The 19,143-nt window shown below is 48.4% G+C and overlaps 1 protein-coding gene across 2 annotated transcripts; it reads right to left on the bottom strand.

Annotated features, from left to right (window-relative positions):
- Positions 1-346: 346 nt before the first annotated feature.
- ASMT (acetylserotonin O-methyltransferase) lies at positions 347-17,376 on the bottom strand. 2 transcript variants are annotated; one of them, XM_031041899.2, is made up of 8 exons: positions 16,874-17,376; positions 11,291-11,465; positions 9,718-9,847; positions 7,407-7,475; positions 6,731-6,849; positions 5,274-5,414; positions 3,079-3,201; positions 1,926-2,598 (listed from the first exon to the last, which is right to left on the bottom strand). In XM_031041899.2, exons 1-8 carry the CDS (start codon positions 16,940-16,942, stop codon positions 2,387-2,389), a joined length of 1,038 nt encoding a protein of 345 aa, XP_030897759.1. In that variant the 5' UTR covers positions 16,943-17,376; the 3' UTR covers positions 1,926-2,386. The 2 variants fall into 2 exon arrangements, with proteins under 2 accessions (XP_081665354.1, XP_030897759.1); XM_081809228.1 differs by lacking the exons at positions 11,291-11,465; positions 16,874-17,376 and having other exon boundaries at positions 347-2,049; positions 2,391-2,598; positions 9,718-10,518.
- Positions 17,377-19,143: the final 1,767 nt, after the last annotated feature.

The following is a 19,143-nucleotide window of genomic DNA, read 5'->3' on the forward strand; positions in this document are numbered from 1 at the left end:
TGTGAGTGCTGACTGGCCACAGATGCTGAGATCAGGGGCCCCGGCACCAGGGTGACCACGGCTCACCTCCCCAGGCATGGCTGCACCCAGGAACAATTTTGGCTTTAAGCAGACTGGCTGGACTCCCTGCACCGTACACTTTAATGAGCCACCTTGAAGTCATGGGTTGCCAGTCTTAATTCCCTAAATCCCATAGCACTTTCCAGTTTGTGGGATGGGTATTGCCTTGTCTGGGCCACTCAACACCTAAATTCAGGGCAGAAAATCCTATACCTGGTGCTCAAGAAGTTACAATTTGGGGGGGAAACACACACACACGGAGACATCCATTGTTAAAATGCTGCAATTTAATCTGAAACAGGCAAGTTCATAGACACAGAACATAAGATGGTGGGGGCCAGGGTCTTAGGGAGGGGATAGGAATTTAATGCTTCATGAGCACAGAGCTTCAGTTTAAAGATGAGAAAGTTCTGGAGATGGATGGTGGAGATGGTTACACAGCAGTGTGAATGCACTCAATGCCACTATACTGAGCATCTAAAAAAAGGTTAAAATGGCAAATTTCACACCACACCAAAAGAAAAATTAAAATAAATTGCCATTACTATTCCAAGTGAGATAAAGACAAATACCATATGATCTCACTTCTACGTGGAATGTAAAAGAAAACAAGAACCAAGCTCATCGATGCAGGGAAGAGAATCATGGTTTGCAGATGTGGGAGGTGGGGTGCGTGAAATGGGTGAAGGGGGCAAAAGGTGCAGAGGTCCAGTGTCCACTCTGGTCAGTGCTGCCCCAAATGCAGCCTGTGAAATGCACCTGCCACATCTAAGATAAAGACAATCTACAAAAGTGGAACTCACAGAAGCAGAGAGCAGAAAGGTGGTTGCCAGGGGCTGGGGGGAAACGGGGAGATGGGGGTCACAGGGCACAAACTTTCAGTGAGAAGTGGAATGAGTCCTATGGACGTAATGTTGATGGTGATTATAATTAACTGTCATACACTTGAACGTTGCTAAGACAGCAGATCTGAAATGTTCTCAACAACAACAACAACAAAAAAGTTACCATGTGAGCTGTGGGGTGTGTGAATTAGTTCGATTGTGGTCATCAGTTCACAATGTGTACGTACATCAAAATATCATGTTGTACAGCTTAAACATATACAATTTTGTCAATTATACTGCCAGAAAGCTGGAAAATGGAATAGAATGGGATAAATAGAATACAACAGAAATGGAATGGAACAGAATAAAGAATAGAGTAGAATAGAATAGAATAGAATAGGCATAGAGTAGAGTAGAATAGAACAGAATAGAGTAGAACAGAATGGAGTAGAATACAACAGGGTAGAGTAGAATACAACATAGTAGAATAGAATAGAACAGAGTAGAGTAGAGTAGAATAGAATACAATAGAATAGAAAGAATAGAGTAGAGTAGAATAGAAGAGAAGAGAAGAGAATAGAATAGAGTAGAACAGAATAGAGTAGAATAGAACAGAGTAGAGTAGAGTAGAACAGAATAGAGTAGAGTAGAATAGAACAGAGTAGAGTAGAACAGAGTAGAATAGAATAGAATAGAATAGAACAGAATAGAGTAGAATAGAATACAATAGAATAGAAAGAATAGAGTAGAATAGAATAGAACAGAACAGAATAGAGTAGAATAGAATACAATAGAATAGAAAGAATAGAGTAGAGTAGAAGAGAAGAGAAGAGAATAGAATAGAGTAGAACAGAATAGAGTAGAATAGAACAGAGTAGAATAGAACAGAGTAGAGTAGAGTAGAGTAGAACAGAATAGAGTAGAATAGCAGACAATAGAATAGAAAGAATAGAGTAGAGTAGAACAGAATAGAACAGCATAGAATAGAGTAGAACAGAGTAGATTAGGTGGCTCATTCAGTTAAGCATCTGCCTTCGACTCAGGTCATGATCTCAGGGTCCTGGGATTGCGTCCCACATCAGGCTCCCTGCTCAGCAGAGAGCCTGCTTCTCCTTCTCCCTCTGCCATTCCCCCTGCTTGTGCTCGCTCTTGCTCAGTCTCTCTGTCAAATAAATAAATAAAACCTTTTTAAAAAGAACATAATAGAGTAGAACAAAATAGAACAGAATGAAACAGAATGGAATGGAATGGAACAGAATGGAATGGAATAGAATAGAATAGAATAGAATAGAATAGAATAGAATAGAATAGAATAGAATAGAATGACATAGACTAGAATAAAACAGAACAAGACAAAATCCACAGAGTGATGGGCAGTTGACAACAGTCAGCAGAGACCCCCCACTCCCTTGTCAGCCCCCCAGAAATTAGGAAGCTAACAGAGACCCCCCCTTTGTAAGGGTGCTCAGTTGGGCCGGTCGCTGCAGACCCTCGGGGAGCTACCTCCTGGCTAGGATGGCATCGTAAATGCCCCCGGTTCTCCTACACTGGAAGTCCTGAAAGCCGGCAGGAGCCAGGAGTGCGAGGTACTGGGCGGGGGTCCTCTCCCGGCCCTCCGTCTGCACCAGCATGTTCAGCGAGTACAGCTGCGTGGTCAGAGGGCCCCGCCCATCTGCATCCAGGAGGCTTTCAATCACCAGGACACCGCCACCTGGGACAGGGAGAGGCGGCTGTGAGCAAGGAACGAGCCAGCCTGAGGACCCCGTTCCACCTTCCAGGCTGGCTGCCCCAGCCCCCAGCCCATCCATCTCTCCCACTGTGCTGGGTGCCTTCCATCCTCATCTGTAGAATGGGCGCACACAGGACAGCCCCTGGGCACCAGCCAAGTTTGCACAGTGAGAAAAGCAGGTGCACAAAATGCCCCCTACCCTAACCATACACGGGGCTTCAACCCAGCAAGGTGTGCACCATGGGAGCCTTCCATGTTCTGCAACTTTACCTGGGATTAGTTACAGAATGGGTACTAATGTTGCTTTGTTTTAATGACTTATCCAGAAGGGAAGCCAGTTGGGAGCATGACCCCGCTTACCTGTCATGTGCATTCAGTACCTAGCCTCCAAATGAAGATTCTAGCACAATCCCACCCTGAATGTACCACAAGCGCATGTGGACACACGGCCCCATGACCTACCTGGTTTGCAGGCATGATGGATCCTTGCCAGCAGGTGTGAGCACCGCGCATCGGTCCAGTCATGCAGGATCCTGGCCAGGATGTACAGATCCGCCTCCGGAAGCGGGTCTTTAAAGAAATCCCCTATAACACAGGCAGGTGCCCTGGGGTCAGCCTGCTACTCAATCCCGCGTTGACTACACCTGCACCCAGGATGGAAAAGTCACCTAGCTGTGTGGACCTGTCCCCAGATCTTCCTAGCTGTGACAGGAAGACCTAGCCCTGAACAAAAGGAAGTCTCAGTGAAGACAAGAAAATTCGGAATGGTGTTTGGCGTCCCTTTCTGTCCTTCAGATCTGGAAAATGATTTTCTTTTTATCTTATTTCCTAAGGTTGCAAGTAAACGACTCTCTAAGCCATGGATTTCAGGAGACCCCAAGCAATCGGTCAGCAGTCCCTGTCTGATGAGTTGAAGTCAATCAACAGTCGATACATGTTTTCCTGATTGGAAAAAAAAAAAAATGCCCAAGAAGGACCCTCCATGCATACATGGTGTCAAACACTCAACTCTTGTAACATTTTTTCTGCAAGAAGTACCAATTTTGGAAAAAATCTTGGATAGCCCCGTGCTGTGCTGGGTCAACCAGCAGCCGAATGTTGTCCAAACTCTACAAATTCACAGGAATTCGAAAAGAGTATGCATTGGATGCTGCACTGGTCAGTCCATCACTCTGCCCTGTTCTGAGGCTCCCAGGAAATCCAGGGCCCACAGACATTTGCCCCCACGAAATAGGGCAGAGCAAAGGGGGAGTTCTCCAAACTGATTTTCTTCCATCAGTGACAAAAGACAGGGGCTGGCAAACTCTGGCCCGAGGGCCACGTTCGGTGGGCCATCTCTTTGTGCGCAGCAGGTGAAGGAGACAATCCAGACCCCAAGGTGAAGAACACACGGGAAGCTTCCACCACCTTTCCCTTCGTGAGCAACGGCAGAGACACCAAAAGCCCAGCTCAGCTGTGTAATAACAAAGTAATCCACTCTCTCGCCTGAACCCCCAACCTCTGACATTGGTGTATTTCTCCCATTTTCCAGATGAAGAACATAAATAAGTCCGATCATCCTCTCTAAGACGTGTGATAGACTCCCGGAGGCCAGGTTCGGAGTAAGGCGAGTCAGACACTCTCCATGTGTGCAAAATTTAAGGGGCCCCAAACCTGGTCAGGTTTCTTATATTTTAGAATATAAGATTTTATATTTTTATAAAATATATATATATAATATTATATATATTTATAATATTTTAATGTGATGTTTTTAAAATGAACATTAAGGCCCCAAAATATCCCTGAGGGTCAAAGTTTGGGAATGTTACATAAAGACAGTATTCAACCCTACAGGTGCATGACCCCAGCCATGACGGTAGCATCTGAGCCTCAGAATGGCCGAGTCTCCCTGATCTTCTGAGTCAGCAAATGTCCCTGAGCTTCCCTTGAACCCAGTTCATGTACTGTCATCCACTGGTGCTTTGGATTTAGACACCTGCATGCATGTCCTGGGGGCTGAGTAAGAAAAGCAACACCAGCTGGGGCTTAAACCACAGGAATTCATCCCCTCCCAGCTCTGGAGACCAGAAGTCTCGATCCAGGCGGGGCAGGACCACTGAGATCCAGGCGGGGCAGGGTTGCTGAGATCCAGGCGGGGCAGGGCCATACTCCCTTCTGAGGCTCTAAGGGAGTGTCCTCCCTGCCTCTTCCAGTTTCTGGGGCTCCAGGCATCCCTGGGTTTGTGGCCATGTCCCTCCCATCTCTGGCTCTGTCTCCATGTGGCTTCTCCTCTGTGTGTGTGTCTCCTCCTCTGTCCTTGTAAGAGGATTTAGAGCCACCCTGGTCCAGGATGAGCTCATCTCAGATCCTTCACTTCATCACATCTGCAAAGACCGTGTTTCCAAATAAGGCCCCATTCACAAATTCTGGGTGGACACAAATTTTGAGGAAACACTCTTCAATCCAGCCGAATACTCAAGAAAGAACTAAGTGTAAGAAAACTATCTAGCTGTACACCGTTTTCCAAGCATCACCAATAATAATTCTAAGTTGAGGGTGGTTGCCTGCAGGGTGGAGGAAGCCATGCCCGCGGTGCATCCTCGGCCAGACTTGAGCCCCCGGGGGATGCATCTATGATTCTCCGTGCACACGCAGAGCCCATGGAAACAACCCACCTTCACAGAAGCTGATCCGTGCTTCCTCCAGGAATGAGAAGTGCTTCTTGGCCATCTGTACCACCTCAGGGATGTCAAACACGGTGACCCGACACCCAGGGTACAGAGAGGTGCACTCCTTGGCCAGAGCCCCAGAACAGCCTGGAAGTGGACGGACAGGAAGGTGTGAGCAGATGCACCTTGGCCCACCATCGACCCCCAGGGGGCATCCACATGGGGGATGTGGTTCTGCCATCCCATGGAGGTCTTCATGGCTCCATCATCACCTATGAGCACCTGAATCTACGAATCTTCCTGGCTGGACCAACCCGGTGACCACTATGACCCCATTCTGCGTGACTCATAGGCAGACATGCACTTGGGCACCACAACCGTCCCATGTGGGGACTGCCCCATTACCTGAGGATTCTGTGGCACAGAGAGACCACGGAACGTGCCCAAAGTCACACAGCGAGCCAGGCATAGGGGCCGCTTTTGAATAAACCACATCAAGTTTCCCAATCATGGCGTCCTGCTGCCCGAGATGGTGGGGGGACATTGCCCTGATGTTGGCTACGGGTCTGAGCATCTCAGATCTGGGGACCAATGACCGGGGGCCCCTTAGCTGCACCTTGAAGCCTGTCTGCATCCCAGGCAGCTCGGCCCAAACCAGCGAGCCATTGTGTTGCTCAAAGGATGGAGACATGCCCACATCGGGAGGGCCACATCGGGCTGGCATCACCCCCAGAACATGCACCCAGGCAAACATGGTGTTGGGAGCCCCTGAATCCCCATCTAGTGGGGTTCAGGCTCCCCGTGCCTCCTCTATGGGACCAGCATGGGATGGTCAGGGCAAGAGCTTTTGCTTGAAAGGGACCAGGGGTTAGACTTGGCTGCCCCCACCTCCACCTCCACCGAACCCCACATGTCCACCCTTTAGGACAGAGATGACCAACACCCAGTACTCCTGCGTCTGCTCTAGGATATGCCATGCCCAGCCTTCAGCCACAGGAGATGCTTAAGACGTGGGCATCCTCCTCATCCGTGTTCGCATCAGGACCCTCAGAGCCCAGAAAACCTGGCGGACCCCTGCAGCCCCACACGGCGCTTTGCCTGCCCGGGAAGGCAGCGTGGCAAGGTTGACTTGATGGCTCTGCTAACTGCTTTCCAGGAGCTCCGTGATGGCTGCACCCCACCATCCTCTAAAGCCTCCCTTGTCACGCTGAGCAATGCCAATGTCTACAGCCACGTGGCCCGGGCCTCGGCAGCATCCGCATCCCTGGGAGCAGAGATTCTTGGTCCCTCCCCAATGCACGGGGTCAGAACCGCAGAGGGTGCGCCATGTTCAGGGAGGAGCTGGAACCCCCACAGCCTGTGGGACACCCACAGGATGCCTTGTCCCCGATCCTAAATGGGATCCCCATTGTCTTCCCTCCCTAGCCCTAAGACACAGCTCCATGCGTGGGGCCGACGCTCACCACCAATATCGCAGATGAGCGGGAACGGGGACAGGTCAAAAGCGGCCAGCACATGCCTCCCGCTGATGCTCCAGATGTCCTGCAGACCTCGCATGACCTGCAGCCGCTCGCCCTCAGATCTGCATGTGAAACCACGCTCGTCAAGATCGTGTGGATACCCAAATCAGGGGAGAAGCTGTGGCCGGAGCAGGGGTCTTGGAAACGGGCAAAGCACAGGATGGAAGGGGAGGCACTGGGCAAAGCTCAGGCACCAGCCCTGAGAACTCCACACCCCGTGCACGTCCTTCTCCCCTTTCCCGGCCCTCGGCCAGCAAGGAACCCTGCAACGAGCCATCGGGGCATCGCCACCTGGGGACTGTGGTACCAGACCCCACGCCAACAGCAGCCCCGAGTGCGTGCGTAGAGCTGACCTACTACCTGGGTAACTCTGGCCCAAACAAAACCCATTCCTCATTTTTCTACATCACTGTTGCTTCACGTAGAGCACCTTGGGGGAAAGGACAGATTCCCGCCTGCTCAGCACACTGACCAACACAAACAAATCTGTCGTCTTTTTTTTTTTTTTAATTTTAAATATCAACGTCCCTCTGTTTTGCTCCGTTTGGACCCATGTATTCCGCCCAGCGAGTGTGTGGAAAGGAAGCGTCACCCTGCACACGTGGGCGCTCGGCGTTACCTGTAGATGGCACTGAAGAGCTCGTCAGAGGGAACCCCAAATGCCTCCAGATACTGGTTCTTGCCGTCCCTGCAAACAGGCAGGACGCGGTCACCCAGGATCTGCCACGTTCAGGGAGCACCAGCTGGTGCACACATGGGGTCACACATCCTCACCTCCCGTCACAGACAGAACAAGCAGGGGACAGGACTCAGTCACCACATGTTTGGACCCCCTTCTGGGATGGAACACACACGTGTTCAGAGAGGCAGGCTGCACATCTAGCCTGGCTCTGCCATGTGGGCAAGGAAGGAGCGGGTTCTAAAGACAGTGTGAAGGAAGCTCGAAAATGACGTGCAGTCAGGGGACACTGATGTCCACAGGACTCATCAGTAGGCATCCGGGGGCAGGAGAAGCCTTGCTGTGCTATTATCAGTACCTATCAGTATCTGACATCTATCTATACCTATTTATCAATATCTATTATTTATATATGTCTATTAATATCTATCAATATCCATCTGCACCTATCAATATCTATTCATCTATTATCTATTAATATCTATCAATACCTATCCATCAATATCCATCTATTATCTATCTATCTACCTACCTACCTATCCATCTACCTATCTATCATCCATCCATCTATCCCTATATCTATGTATCATCCATCCATCTGGTTACCTGTCCATCCATTCAACTATCATCTATCTATCAATCTATCTATCATCCATCCCTATATCTATCATCCATCCATCTATCCATCCATCCACCTGTCCATTCAACCATCCATCCATCCTTGTATCTATCTATCTATCTATCTATCTATCTATCTATCTATCTATCATCCATCATCCATATATCTATCAATCATCCATTCATCCATTCATCTATCCACCTGTCTATCCATCAAACCATCTATGCATCCATCCACCCATCTAGCCATCCCTGTATTATCATCTATCTATCTATCTATCTATCATCTAGCTATCCATCATATCTATCTATATATATCTATTTATCCATCCATCATATCTATCCATCCATCCAACCCTATATCTATCAATTATCCATTCATCCATCCATCCATCCACCTGTCCACCCATCAAACCACCCATGCATACATCTACCCATCTATCATCCCTATATTATCATTCATCCATCCCTCTATCTATCTATCTATCCATCCATCCATCATATCTATCATCTATCCATCCATCCATCCATCCCTATATCTATCAATCATCCCTTCATCCATCCATCCATCCACCAATCCATCCATCCAACCATCCATCCACCCATCTAACCATCCCTATACTATCATCCATCCATCCTTATAGCTATCTATCTATCCATCCATCCATCCCTATATCTATCAATCATCCAACCATCCATCCATTCACCCATCTAGCCATCCCTATGTTATCATCCATCCATCCCTATATCTGTCTATGTATCTATCTATCCATCCATCATATCTATCCATCCATCCATCCCTATATCTATCATCTATCCATCCATCCATCCATCCACCTGTCCATCCATTCTTCCATCATCCATCCACCCATCTAGCCATCTCTATATTATCATCCATCCCTATATCTATCTATGTATCTATCTATTCATCCATCATATATATCCATCCATCCATCCTTATATCTATCAATCATCTATCCATCCATCCGTCCATCCACCTATCCATCCATCCAACCATCCATCCATCACCCATCCACCCATCTAGCCATCCCTATATGATCATCCATCCATCCCTATATGTATCTACCTGCCCATCTATGTATCCATACATCTATGTCACTGGTTTCCAATTGCAGGTGATTCTGCCTCCAAGAGGCACTTGTCAATGTCTAGGGACATCTTTTTATTATCACGACTGGGGAGATTGTACTGGCACCTGGTGGGAGGAGACCAGAGGCGCTGCTCCACACCCTGCAGAGCCCAGGACGCCCCACCTCAGAGAGTCATCCAGCCCCAGACACCCACAGCGCAGAGTGCAAGAGCAGATGTGGAGCACACAACCATCATAATTCGGGCAGTATCTTGTATGCCATCTTCCCCGCTTTGCCTCCTCAGCCCAGGCCCTTTCCCTGGAGACCACTGAAGCACAAGGACTCTTAACTGAGCAGATCTGCATTTCGTGAATTCCTTCAGCCAGGACTAAGGGGGTTTCTCACATCTGCTCTGGATTTCCACACCTAGCGGGGTCGTGTTTGATTCTACAAGGAACCTGGCACTTCAGCTGCAGAGACCCCCTGAAACCAGCGCCCAGGGAGCCCTGGCGCACAGTCCATGCCGTCGAGGCCATGCCCACCTCACAGCCTGGGCCAGGTGGCCCCAGCACAGATATGTCGTCCTGGCCAGGTACCGCAGCATGTTGCCCTGGCACTTGGGACTGGCCCTGACCAGGTAGGTGCTGGAGAGCTCTGTGTTTTGATACAAAGCTGAAAACAAACAGAGAGAACACAAAAGGCTAAGTGAGATTCCAAGTCCTTGCCATTGCTGGTGCGAGCATCGGCAATATCAGGGCTGAAAGCGGATTCTCGCCTAGGGGCATCAAAAGGCCTGCAGCCACAGCTGGGGGCCCATGCACCTGCTCGATTCTGTTTTGGCAAATCCCGTTGGAAAGTGTGGTGCAGCAGGTGGGAAGGGCAAGTGAGCCATGGGGAACCCTATAATACAATCCCTGGGCTTTAAAATAACACCTGATTTGGATATACACTCTACTGGTGATGCAACGATCTCCAAAACTGGAATCACGGTGATGGAGCAGGGGCTGCCTTTCTGCCACGCTCAGCCAAGCAGTAGGCAGCCAACCCCGGGTGAATGTCATCATTTTAACAAAGCCCTGGGGAGGATGTGCAGACCCAGGCCCACAACAGCCCTGGTGCTCTCCGAGCAGATGCCCCGCTGTGAGCTACCCCATCCCGCAGCATCTGCAAATGGCCAGTCCCAGGCCTGAGCCTACCTCCCTGTCTCCTCTCCTGGGGACCCTGCTTCCCACGGAGCGCCCGCTGTTTTGCATGGGGTGGTCCCCAGCTGGGTGTTGGCACCAACCAAATGCCCCAGGGTCAAATGACAACTGATAATTGTGCCAGAAGGCATCTCCAGTAGCATCCCCCTGCACCCGATATCTCCTGACCGAGGTGTCCTCCCGGGGCTGCAAGCTCAGTGTCAGCCACCCCAGTACGTGTGATGTGCAAAGACTGTTCTCGGGGAGTGGCTGGTGGTGGTTGCAGAGAGCTTGCACCCTCGTACCTGCTTGATCTCCACGCCCGGGTACCTGAGAGCTGTCAACCCCCACAGGATGCTCAAGTTAACCCATCACTGGTATTTGCACCCCAGAACCCCAACTGGTGCATGACTCGATACCACAAGCACAAAGGCCACTGACCACGAATGCCACAGTCAGGCCAGCACTCCTGTTCTCATGTGCTCCGGCTCAAGCAATGCTCTCTACATTTGCAATTTCATGAATCTACAATTCTAAAAGTGGTCAGAATGAGTGACATAGAGTTGACACTTTGAATTTTGCAAAGTAAGGACATAAAAAAAAAACAAAAAAACCTACCACCACCATATTCCATAAGAGAAAAGCCATTTCAACACCAAAACAAGAATGTAATATAAGGAATGGCAACCCTTCAGCTGGATAAATTTAGTTCGATTGAGAAGTACGCCCATGTGATGTTTTTCCCCATTTTTCCTTGCTCATTGGATACTTCATGAGGGTACCAATGTGCACACCAGCATGTGGAGACCTCTCGGGAATGAGGACAGCTAAGTACAGCCTGGGTGCTAAACCTGGCCCACCGCTTGTCTTTGTAAATAAAGTTTTATTGACACCCAGCCATGCCCATTCACTTACATAATGTCTACATGCTTACCTTTTCCGCTCCTTGTTTGCACCTGAAGCAGCTTCAGGGACACACAGGTGTCCAGCAGGAGCTCTGTCCCACAGGAGCTGGTGCCCAGCCATGCAGCCACTGCTGCTGCGCCCAGGGGCTCTGGGGCCTCAGCCAGAAGGTCAAACACGCCCAGCTCACAGGCGGCAAACAGAACCTCGGAAACAAGGGGCCAGCTTTGAGTGTCCTAGGAACCGTACTCACCATGGGGAGCCGGGGTGCGTTTTCGGGGGACACTGCACTGCTATGGAAAACGCTATGGGGCGCCTGGGTGGCTCAGTTGATTAAGCGACTGCCTTCGGCTCAGGTCATGATCCTGGAGTCCCGGGATCGAGTCCCGCATCGGGCTCCCTGCTTGGCAGGGGGTCTGCTTCTCCCTCTCCCACTCCCCGTTTGTGTTCCCTCTCTCGCTGTGTCTTTCTCTGTCAAATAAATAAATAAAATATTAAAAAAAAAAAAAAAGAAAACGCTATGGCAGTTCCTTAAAAAATCGAACATAGAATGGCCATAGAAACCAGAAATTCCACTTCTGCATATGGACCCAAAAGAACTGAAAGTGGAGCCTGGAAGAGATACATGGGTGTACTACCCATGTTCACTGATGCATTATCTACAGTACCCAAAACATTTAAGAACCAAGCATGCACCAACGGACAAGTGGATGAGCAAAGTATGGTCCATGCACACAGTGGAATATGACGCAGCCTTGAAAAGGAAGGATGTTCTGCACCTGCTCTGACGTGGATGGAGCTTGAGGACATGAGCCAGACACAGAAGGACAAATCCTGTGTGATTCCACGTACACGGGATCCCCAGAGGAGTCCCATCCACAGGGACAGAGAGTAGATGGTAGGGCCAGTGATGGGGAATTAGATGGGGACAGAGCTTCAAGTTGGGAAGATGGAAAGTTCTGGAGACGGATGGAGGGGGGTGGTTGCCCAACAGTGAATGTGCTCAATGCCCCTGAGCCATGCACATAAAAATGGTGGAGATAGTAAAATTTATGTTATGTCTATTTAAAACAAAATTTTCAAAAAAATAATTTTTAATTTTTAAAAAATTAAAGAAAAAAATAAAATTTTCAAATTAAATGAACTCATTAAAATTTTTAATTTAATTTTTAAAATGTAAAACAAAATGTTTAAATAAAATTTAAATGAATGTTCAAATATTTTAAACAGCATAGAATAAATAAAACAAATAACAAATAAAACAAAATAAAATAAAATGAAAAGAAACAAAACGGAACGAAATGAAATGACATGAAATGAAATACGCTTCCCCCGTTCACTCAGGAAGCACCTGTTTCTACCGCTCCAAGTGCCGTGGGGTTGACCAGCTGTCCAGGGTGATGCCATCTACTGGACAGGTTGGTCCCCAGGGACGGTGAGGGCCAGGGCTGGGGGGCAGCTGCCGAGTACATGCAGGGTTCCACAGGGCCATTTACTGGCTTGTTGGCACACAAAGGGGGAGGCTGAGCAGATGTGGGTGTATGCAGCATGCCCCCCATCCCGTCTGTCTTTAGAAGCTCTTCATTGAACCCCCTCCCTCCCATCATGCCCAGAACAGCATCACTCTGAAAAAGAAACAGCCTGGGAACCATTCTAACAAAGAAACATCCTCTGAAGGAAACCTCTGGTCCTCAAAGAGAACACCAGCAAAGGGACAGGGACAAGCACAGCCACCTGCAAACCCACGTGAGTTTTCAAGACCCTAGTCTTTGCCTCTTCACTGTTAGCAACCATTACCTAGGGGCACAAAGCCAGGGACTGGGTTGTTTTAATTTTGCAAACAAGGAAATACATATAGTGTGTTTTGTTGTTGCTGTTCGGAGGTCAGTGTTCCCTACACCGTCAGTGTCTTAAAATGTGTTACCTATTTTCTTCCATTTATCTGTTTAAAGAACTTAGCAGGTCGTGCCTGAAAATAATGCATAAAGTATAAAACATAGATAAGTCAATGCATTTTTTTCCCCTCCTGCACACAGTGTTTGGATGGGTGGTGCCAAGGCTGGAGCGACCTCAGTGATATTGGCCAGGACGGACGCACACACTCACATCCCATGTGCACAGATGGTCCTGGAGCCCAGGTGCATCCCACAGCACTCAGTCCACACGGTGATCAGCACTGGTCCCATACGTGCATGAACGTGAATAAAAGTAAGACCCGTCTCCATCCTACGTGAGGAAGTAAGTAGGTTGGTGTTTGCTTTTTCACTGAGCACACGGAAAGCCCTACACCACACACGCACGCGGCCATGGTGGGGGGTCGGGGGGTGGGGTGATACTGCATTTGCAGTTATTCTGTGATTAGGGTCCTCTTAACTCTTACTCCATGAAAGCAGGGTTTCTAGACCCCAGCACAGCTGACATCTGGGGCTGAATGGCTCTTTGGGGTGGGGCGTCCTGGGCACTGTAGGGTGTACAACTCTGTCCCTGGTCTGCACCCACCGCACGCCAGGAGCACCCCCATCCTGGCCATGACAACCAAAAATATCCCCAGACCTTGCCGAGTACCCCCTGGGGGCCAAAGTCCCCGTTTGAGAACCCCTGGAGTAAAGTTCTATCAAGGTTAACTATACGCTCCATCTACAAAATTCTATTAAGCTCATATTAAGTCTTGTTAATGTTGTTTCCTTTTGCGTTCTGTGAGGGGAACACAAACTCTTATTCTATTAAGATTGTATCAACTCTTGTTAGGGTTCCATTCCCTGTTATTCTGTGAAGGTTGTATTATCTCGGACTATCAATGTTGTACGAACTTTTCTTCTATTAACAGTGCACAAACTGCTTAACTCGGGCTGTTTCAAGCCTTATTCTATCAAGACGGTATTAACTCTTGCTCGGTTAAAGGTGTATTATTTCTTACACTGCTAAGTTTGCATTAACTCCTGTTAGGACTATATGACATCTTGTACTAAGGTTGTGTGAACTCCTACTGTATTTAGATTTTATTAAGTCATTGTATCAAGGTCATATTAAGTTTTATTCTATCAAGGTCATATTAAGTATTATTCTATCAAGATCCTATTAAGTTTTATTCTATCAAGGTCATATTAGGTTTTATTGTATCAAAGTCATATTGAGTATTATGCTATCAAGGTTGTATTAAGTATAATTCTATCAAGATTGTACTACGTTTTATTCTATCAAGATCCTATTAAGATTTTTTCTATCGAGGCCATAATAGGTTTTATTGTATCAAGGTCGTATTAAGTATTATTCTGTCAAGGTCATATTAAGTTTTATTCTGTGAAGGTTGTGTTCCATCTTCTTCTATTAAACTCGTGACAACTAGGTAACATATCATCACGTGTACTGAATGGGATTTTCCTCCCAAGATTTATAACCCACCCAACACCAGTGTGAGCGAGAGGCAAACAGCCCCAGCTGACCAGGAAACATCTTGCGAGCACAAGTCAGTCACATCTTCAAGCAACAGAAACACAGCAAATTATGATGATTATTTTGTAGAAGGATGCTCCTTTTCCGTATCTCAAAGGCTCTACAATAGGAATTCTTAACCCTTGGGGGTCTACAGACCGAATCTGGGTGGATCCGTGAGCTCGGTTGGGGAAGACATTCTGCTTCAATATTCAGTGACCCCCACCCAAAGTCAGCACCCTCTTCGATTATGAATCAAGCGCAAAGCACCGTAGTATTACGATACCTGCGAGTCAGTGACCGAGGGAAGCCAAGACATCTTCGTGTCTCACGATATCTGCCACAGGGCACTTGAAATACAACCAGGACGCACACGGCACCATGGTCCAGTGGGTCTGGACTCGACTGGCTGCACACATCACCCCAATCTTGCAGCCCCAGACCCTCCGCCCCAGCGACTGCCGTCCTTGGGTATCTCTCTGCCTCGCGGATGCTCAGCCACTACCTGGTGAAGCTGTGTGTTCTCAAAATTAGAGTTTCACTGCAAAAAGCCGGGGAGAATCCCACCATCCCATGAGAGAAGTCCACCGTCCCCCCTGCACAGCAGGTGTGAATGCTTTCCTGCCCTCTGCCTCCACACAACTGTCCACATGGACATGTTCAGCACCTGGACCCCAGAGATTTTCAGCACAGCATGTGTGCGTCCCACCAAAGACCACCCCCCACTGCTAATATCCTCATCCCAGAGCCCTGACACCGATGGAGCTTTAAAATATAAAATCTAATGCAAACTGGTGCAGCCACTCTGGAAAACAGTATGGAGGTTCCTCAAGCGTTAAAAATAGAGCTACCCTACGACTCAGCAATTGCACTACTGGGCATTTACCCCAAAAATACAAATGTAGTGATCTGAAGGGGCACCTGCACCCCAATGTTCATAGCAGCAATGTCCACAATAGCCAAGCTACGGAAGGAGTGGAGATGCCCTTCAACAGACAAATGGATAAAGAAGATGTGGTCCATATATACAATGGAATACTACTCAGCCATCAGAAAGGATGAATACCCACCATTTGCAACGACGTGGATGGAACTAGAGGGTATTATGCTAAGTGAAGTCAGTCAGAAAAAGACAAACACTGTATGATTTCACTCCTGTGTGGAATTTAAGAAACAAAACAGATGAACATAAGGGAAGGGAAGGAAAAAGAAAATAAGGTGAACTCAGAGAGGGAGACAAACCATAAGCGACTGTTAACTCTAGGAAACAACTGAGGGTTGCTGGAGGGGAGGTGGGTGGGGAATGGGGTAACTGCGTGATGGGCACAAAGGAGGTCACGTGATGTGATGAGCACTGAGTGTGAAATGCAAGTGATGAATCATTAAATTCTACCCCTGAAACTAATAATACACTCTATGTTAACTGAGTTGAATTTAAATTAAAAAATTTGAAAAAAATTTAACAAAAGAAATAAATGAAGGAATATACAAAATATATATATATATATAAAATCTAATTATAACTTGCCTCTACTGTTTTATGGAAGTAAAATTCGCATAGCAGGAGATTCGGCATTAACCACTGTAAACGAAATAACTCAGGGGCGTTTGGCACATTCACTGCGTTGTGCAACCACCAGCTCTGTCTGATTCCAGAACATTCTCATCCCCCCAAAAGGAGAGCCCGTCCCCATTGGCAGTCCCTCTCCAGTGCCCGGCGACCACCACTCTGCTTTCTGTTTCTATGGATTTGCATATTCTGGATGTTTCATATAAATGGAATCACACACCACATGGCCTCTGTGTCTCCCATTTCCACCCAGGATAATATGTGCTCAGTCAGAAGAAGGGATGAGATACCGATGCGTGCTACGTTGTGGACGGACCCCCAGACTCACCTCTACTATAAATGCATCACCTTGCTTTTTAGTGTGTTAATGGACGAGCTCCTATATTGCCCTATCACAAAATGTTTTCAGTATTTCGATCCCTGTCTTTTGATAAATGTTGCCCCGCACCCCAGGGGCCAAGCCTCTGCCCGGACACCTGCCCATAGTTCCAGGACATCCCACCCCTAAAGGACACTCTGTACCCATTAAGCTGTCACTCCCCATTGCCCTCGCCCAGCTCCCACCAACGGCATCCAAGAGTGCTCGGTGGAATGTTCTCCCCACGCTCCTACCTGGGAGACCATGAACCCATTTGAGTATTCAGTCAGCAGACGGTATGCCTGTTCCTCGGGGCAAGTCATCTTTGTCCCACGCCAGGCTGGCCTTCAGAGCCCCTGGTTGTCCCAGCTGCAGGGTGTGTGTGTCGGTTAGCAAGTGGTGCGGCGGCCAGCCACTCGGCGCTGCCAGAGCTCCTTGCTGGAGGCCCAGGGTGAGCCAAAGGCCGATCACTGTAGAAAATCCTATTAGCCCTATTAAGGGGATGACAAAGCTTAAAGGTACTCGCTGGCTTTCTGCTCGCTCCTTCTGTCCCTGCCGTGCGCACAGCCCTAAAATAGCCTCTGCATCTGTCACCTCCCTCCCTTACACCATCAGCTATGGAACGCATCCAAAACCAGTATGCTTGCTAATCACTAGCATCGATTACTCATGTCATGCATTGAAGAGTCTCTAGTCCCCTTTACATGGGGAGACAAAGGGGGCATAATTAATCTTTTAGGGCTGCCATAACAAAACCCATATGCCTAAAACCAAGGGAATTATCCTGTCCCAGCTCTGGAGACCTTCTAGAAGTCTGAGATCCAGGCGGGGCAGGGCTGCTGAGATCCAGGTGGGACAGAGCTATGCTCTCTCCTGAGGTTCCTGGGGAGGGTCCTTCCTGCCTTTTCCAGCTCCTGAGGCTCCAGGCATCCCTGGGCTGTTGGCCGCATCCCTCCCATCTCTGCCTCGGTCTTCATGTGGCTTTGCCTCTGTGTGTCCTCCTGTGTGTCTTGTAAGCACACCTGTCATTGGATTTAGGGCCACCCTCGTCCAGGATGAGCTCGTCTCAGATCCTTCACTTACTCACACTTGCAAAGACCCTATTTCTGAATGAGTTCCCAGCCCGAGGTTGCAGGGGTTAGGACATGGACATATCTTTTGGGGGGCCACCATTTAACCCACAGTAGACAGGGGGTGAGCTCAGCTGTCATGCAGGGCTCAGGATCTTTACAACACTGTCTGAAGGCATGTCCTTCTTTGTTTCCACAGCCAGCAAATGCCCCTGAAACCATTCCATGGATTTGGACTCTGAAACTACTTTCAATCGCATGTGTTGCCACAGCTAAAAATGTGCGGTAGGGACTTTAGTGAGGGGTGTCACTCAAAAGTGGCCTCTAAAACAAGGCCACATGATTCCTTTTCTCCTCTGCATGCTGTCTGTCTGTGCTTGGGACATCAGCAATAGCTAAGGTGACAGACGGCGGAGGCCACACACGGGCAATGGGCTCCCAGAGAGAGAAGAGAAGAGCAACAGCCTGTCCCCACTCCCCTCCCTCCAGGACCATCGAGCTAGACCTCCCCTCCCCGCGGAGCTCACCCGACAGGAGCCCCTGTGCCACCCAGGCACGGCCCCTTGGGAGTCACATGCGGCTGTTGTCTATTAAAGCAAGCGATTTTGTGCAGGGAACATTATCATCCCGGAGCCAAGATTTCCAGGCCAGAGATGTAAATCCAGGAGGCTTCACGCAGACAGGTGGAGACGTGGGGCATCCGTGCATCCTGGGGATGTCCTGGCGGGTAGCAAGCACAGGGGCAGCACCGAGGGGCGCCGGGTGAGGGGTGGGGGGGACAACTTTAGTTCACTGAAAAATCTCCCTGGTATTTCGATGGATGACCCTGAATGGACAGCCCAGCCCTACAAGATTCCATGCGTGGATGTGAGCCATTGCTCCGCTCTTCTGGATGCTGGTATCTGTAGTGGGACACCTTCTAAGGACTCACTGCTGACGTCTAGAGACGCCGCGGACGCTTGTACACCGTTCTATGTCCTGCAATCTCGATGAGTAAGCCGACACTTCCAGGTGTCTTGTGATTTCCGCGTGGGTAATTAAAATGCCTGCATATAATTAAAATTCGGCTTCTTCCTTTCTAATTCAAAGAGTAAGGGAGAGGAGGAAAACCGACATTGGGTAGGCTTGCAGCCATCTTTGATCTACCTATGTCTCTTGTGATTACTCACGTATTTATGTACTTACTTATTTACTTATGTATCTTACTCATTTATTTTGACTTTTATTACATGCCCGCGTTCTGCTACCGCTTGGCCGGGTACCTGTCCTATGGCTTAATAGATTTGAAGTTCCGGTCCAACTGGCTTTGTTTTGGAGACATAAAGGCAGTCTTTCAAAAAGCGGGAATTGCACAATTTACTTGATAAGCCATGCGAAACCATTTCATATTTATATTAAAAGATCACATACCTGAATCTACTCTCATCAACTCATTTTCAGTTTTTGTTTGTCCT

This window comes from Leptonychotes weddellii, chromosome X, assembly GCF_054177405.1.
Source record: "Leptonychotes weddellii isolate Sample4059 chromosome X, ASM5417740v2, whole genome shotgun sequence".
NCBI lineage: Eukaryota > Metazoa > Chordata > Mammalia > Carnivora > Phocidae > Leptonychotes > Leptonychotes weddellii.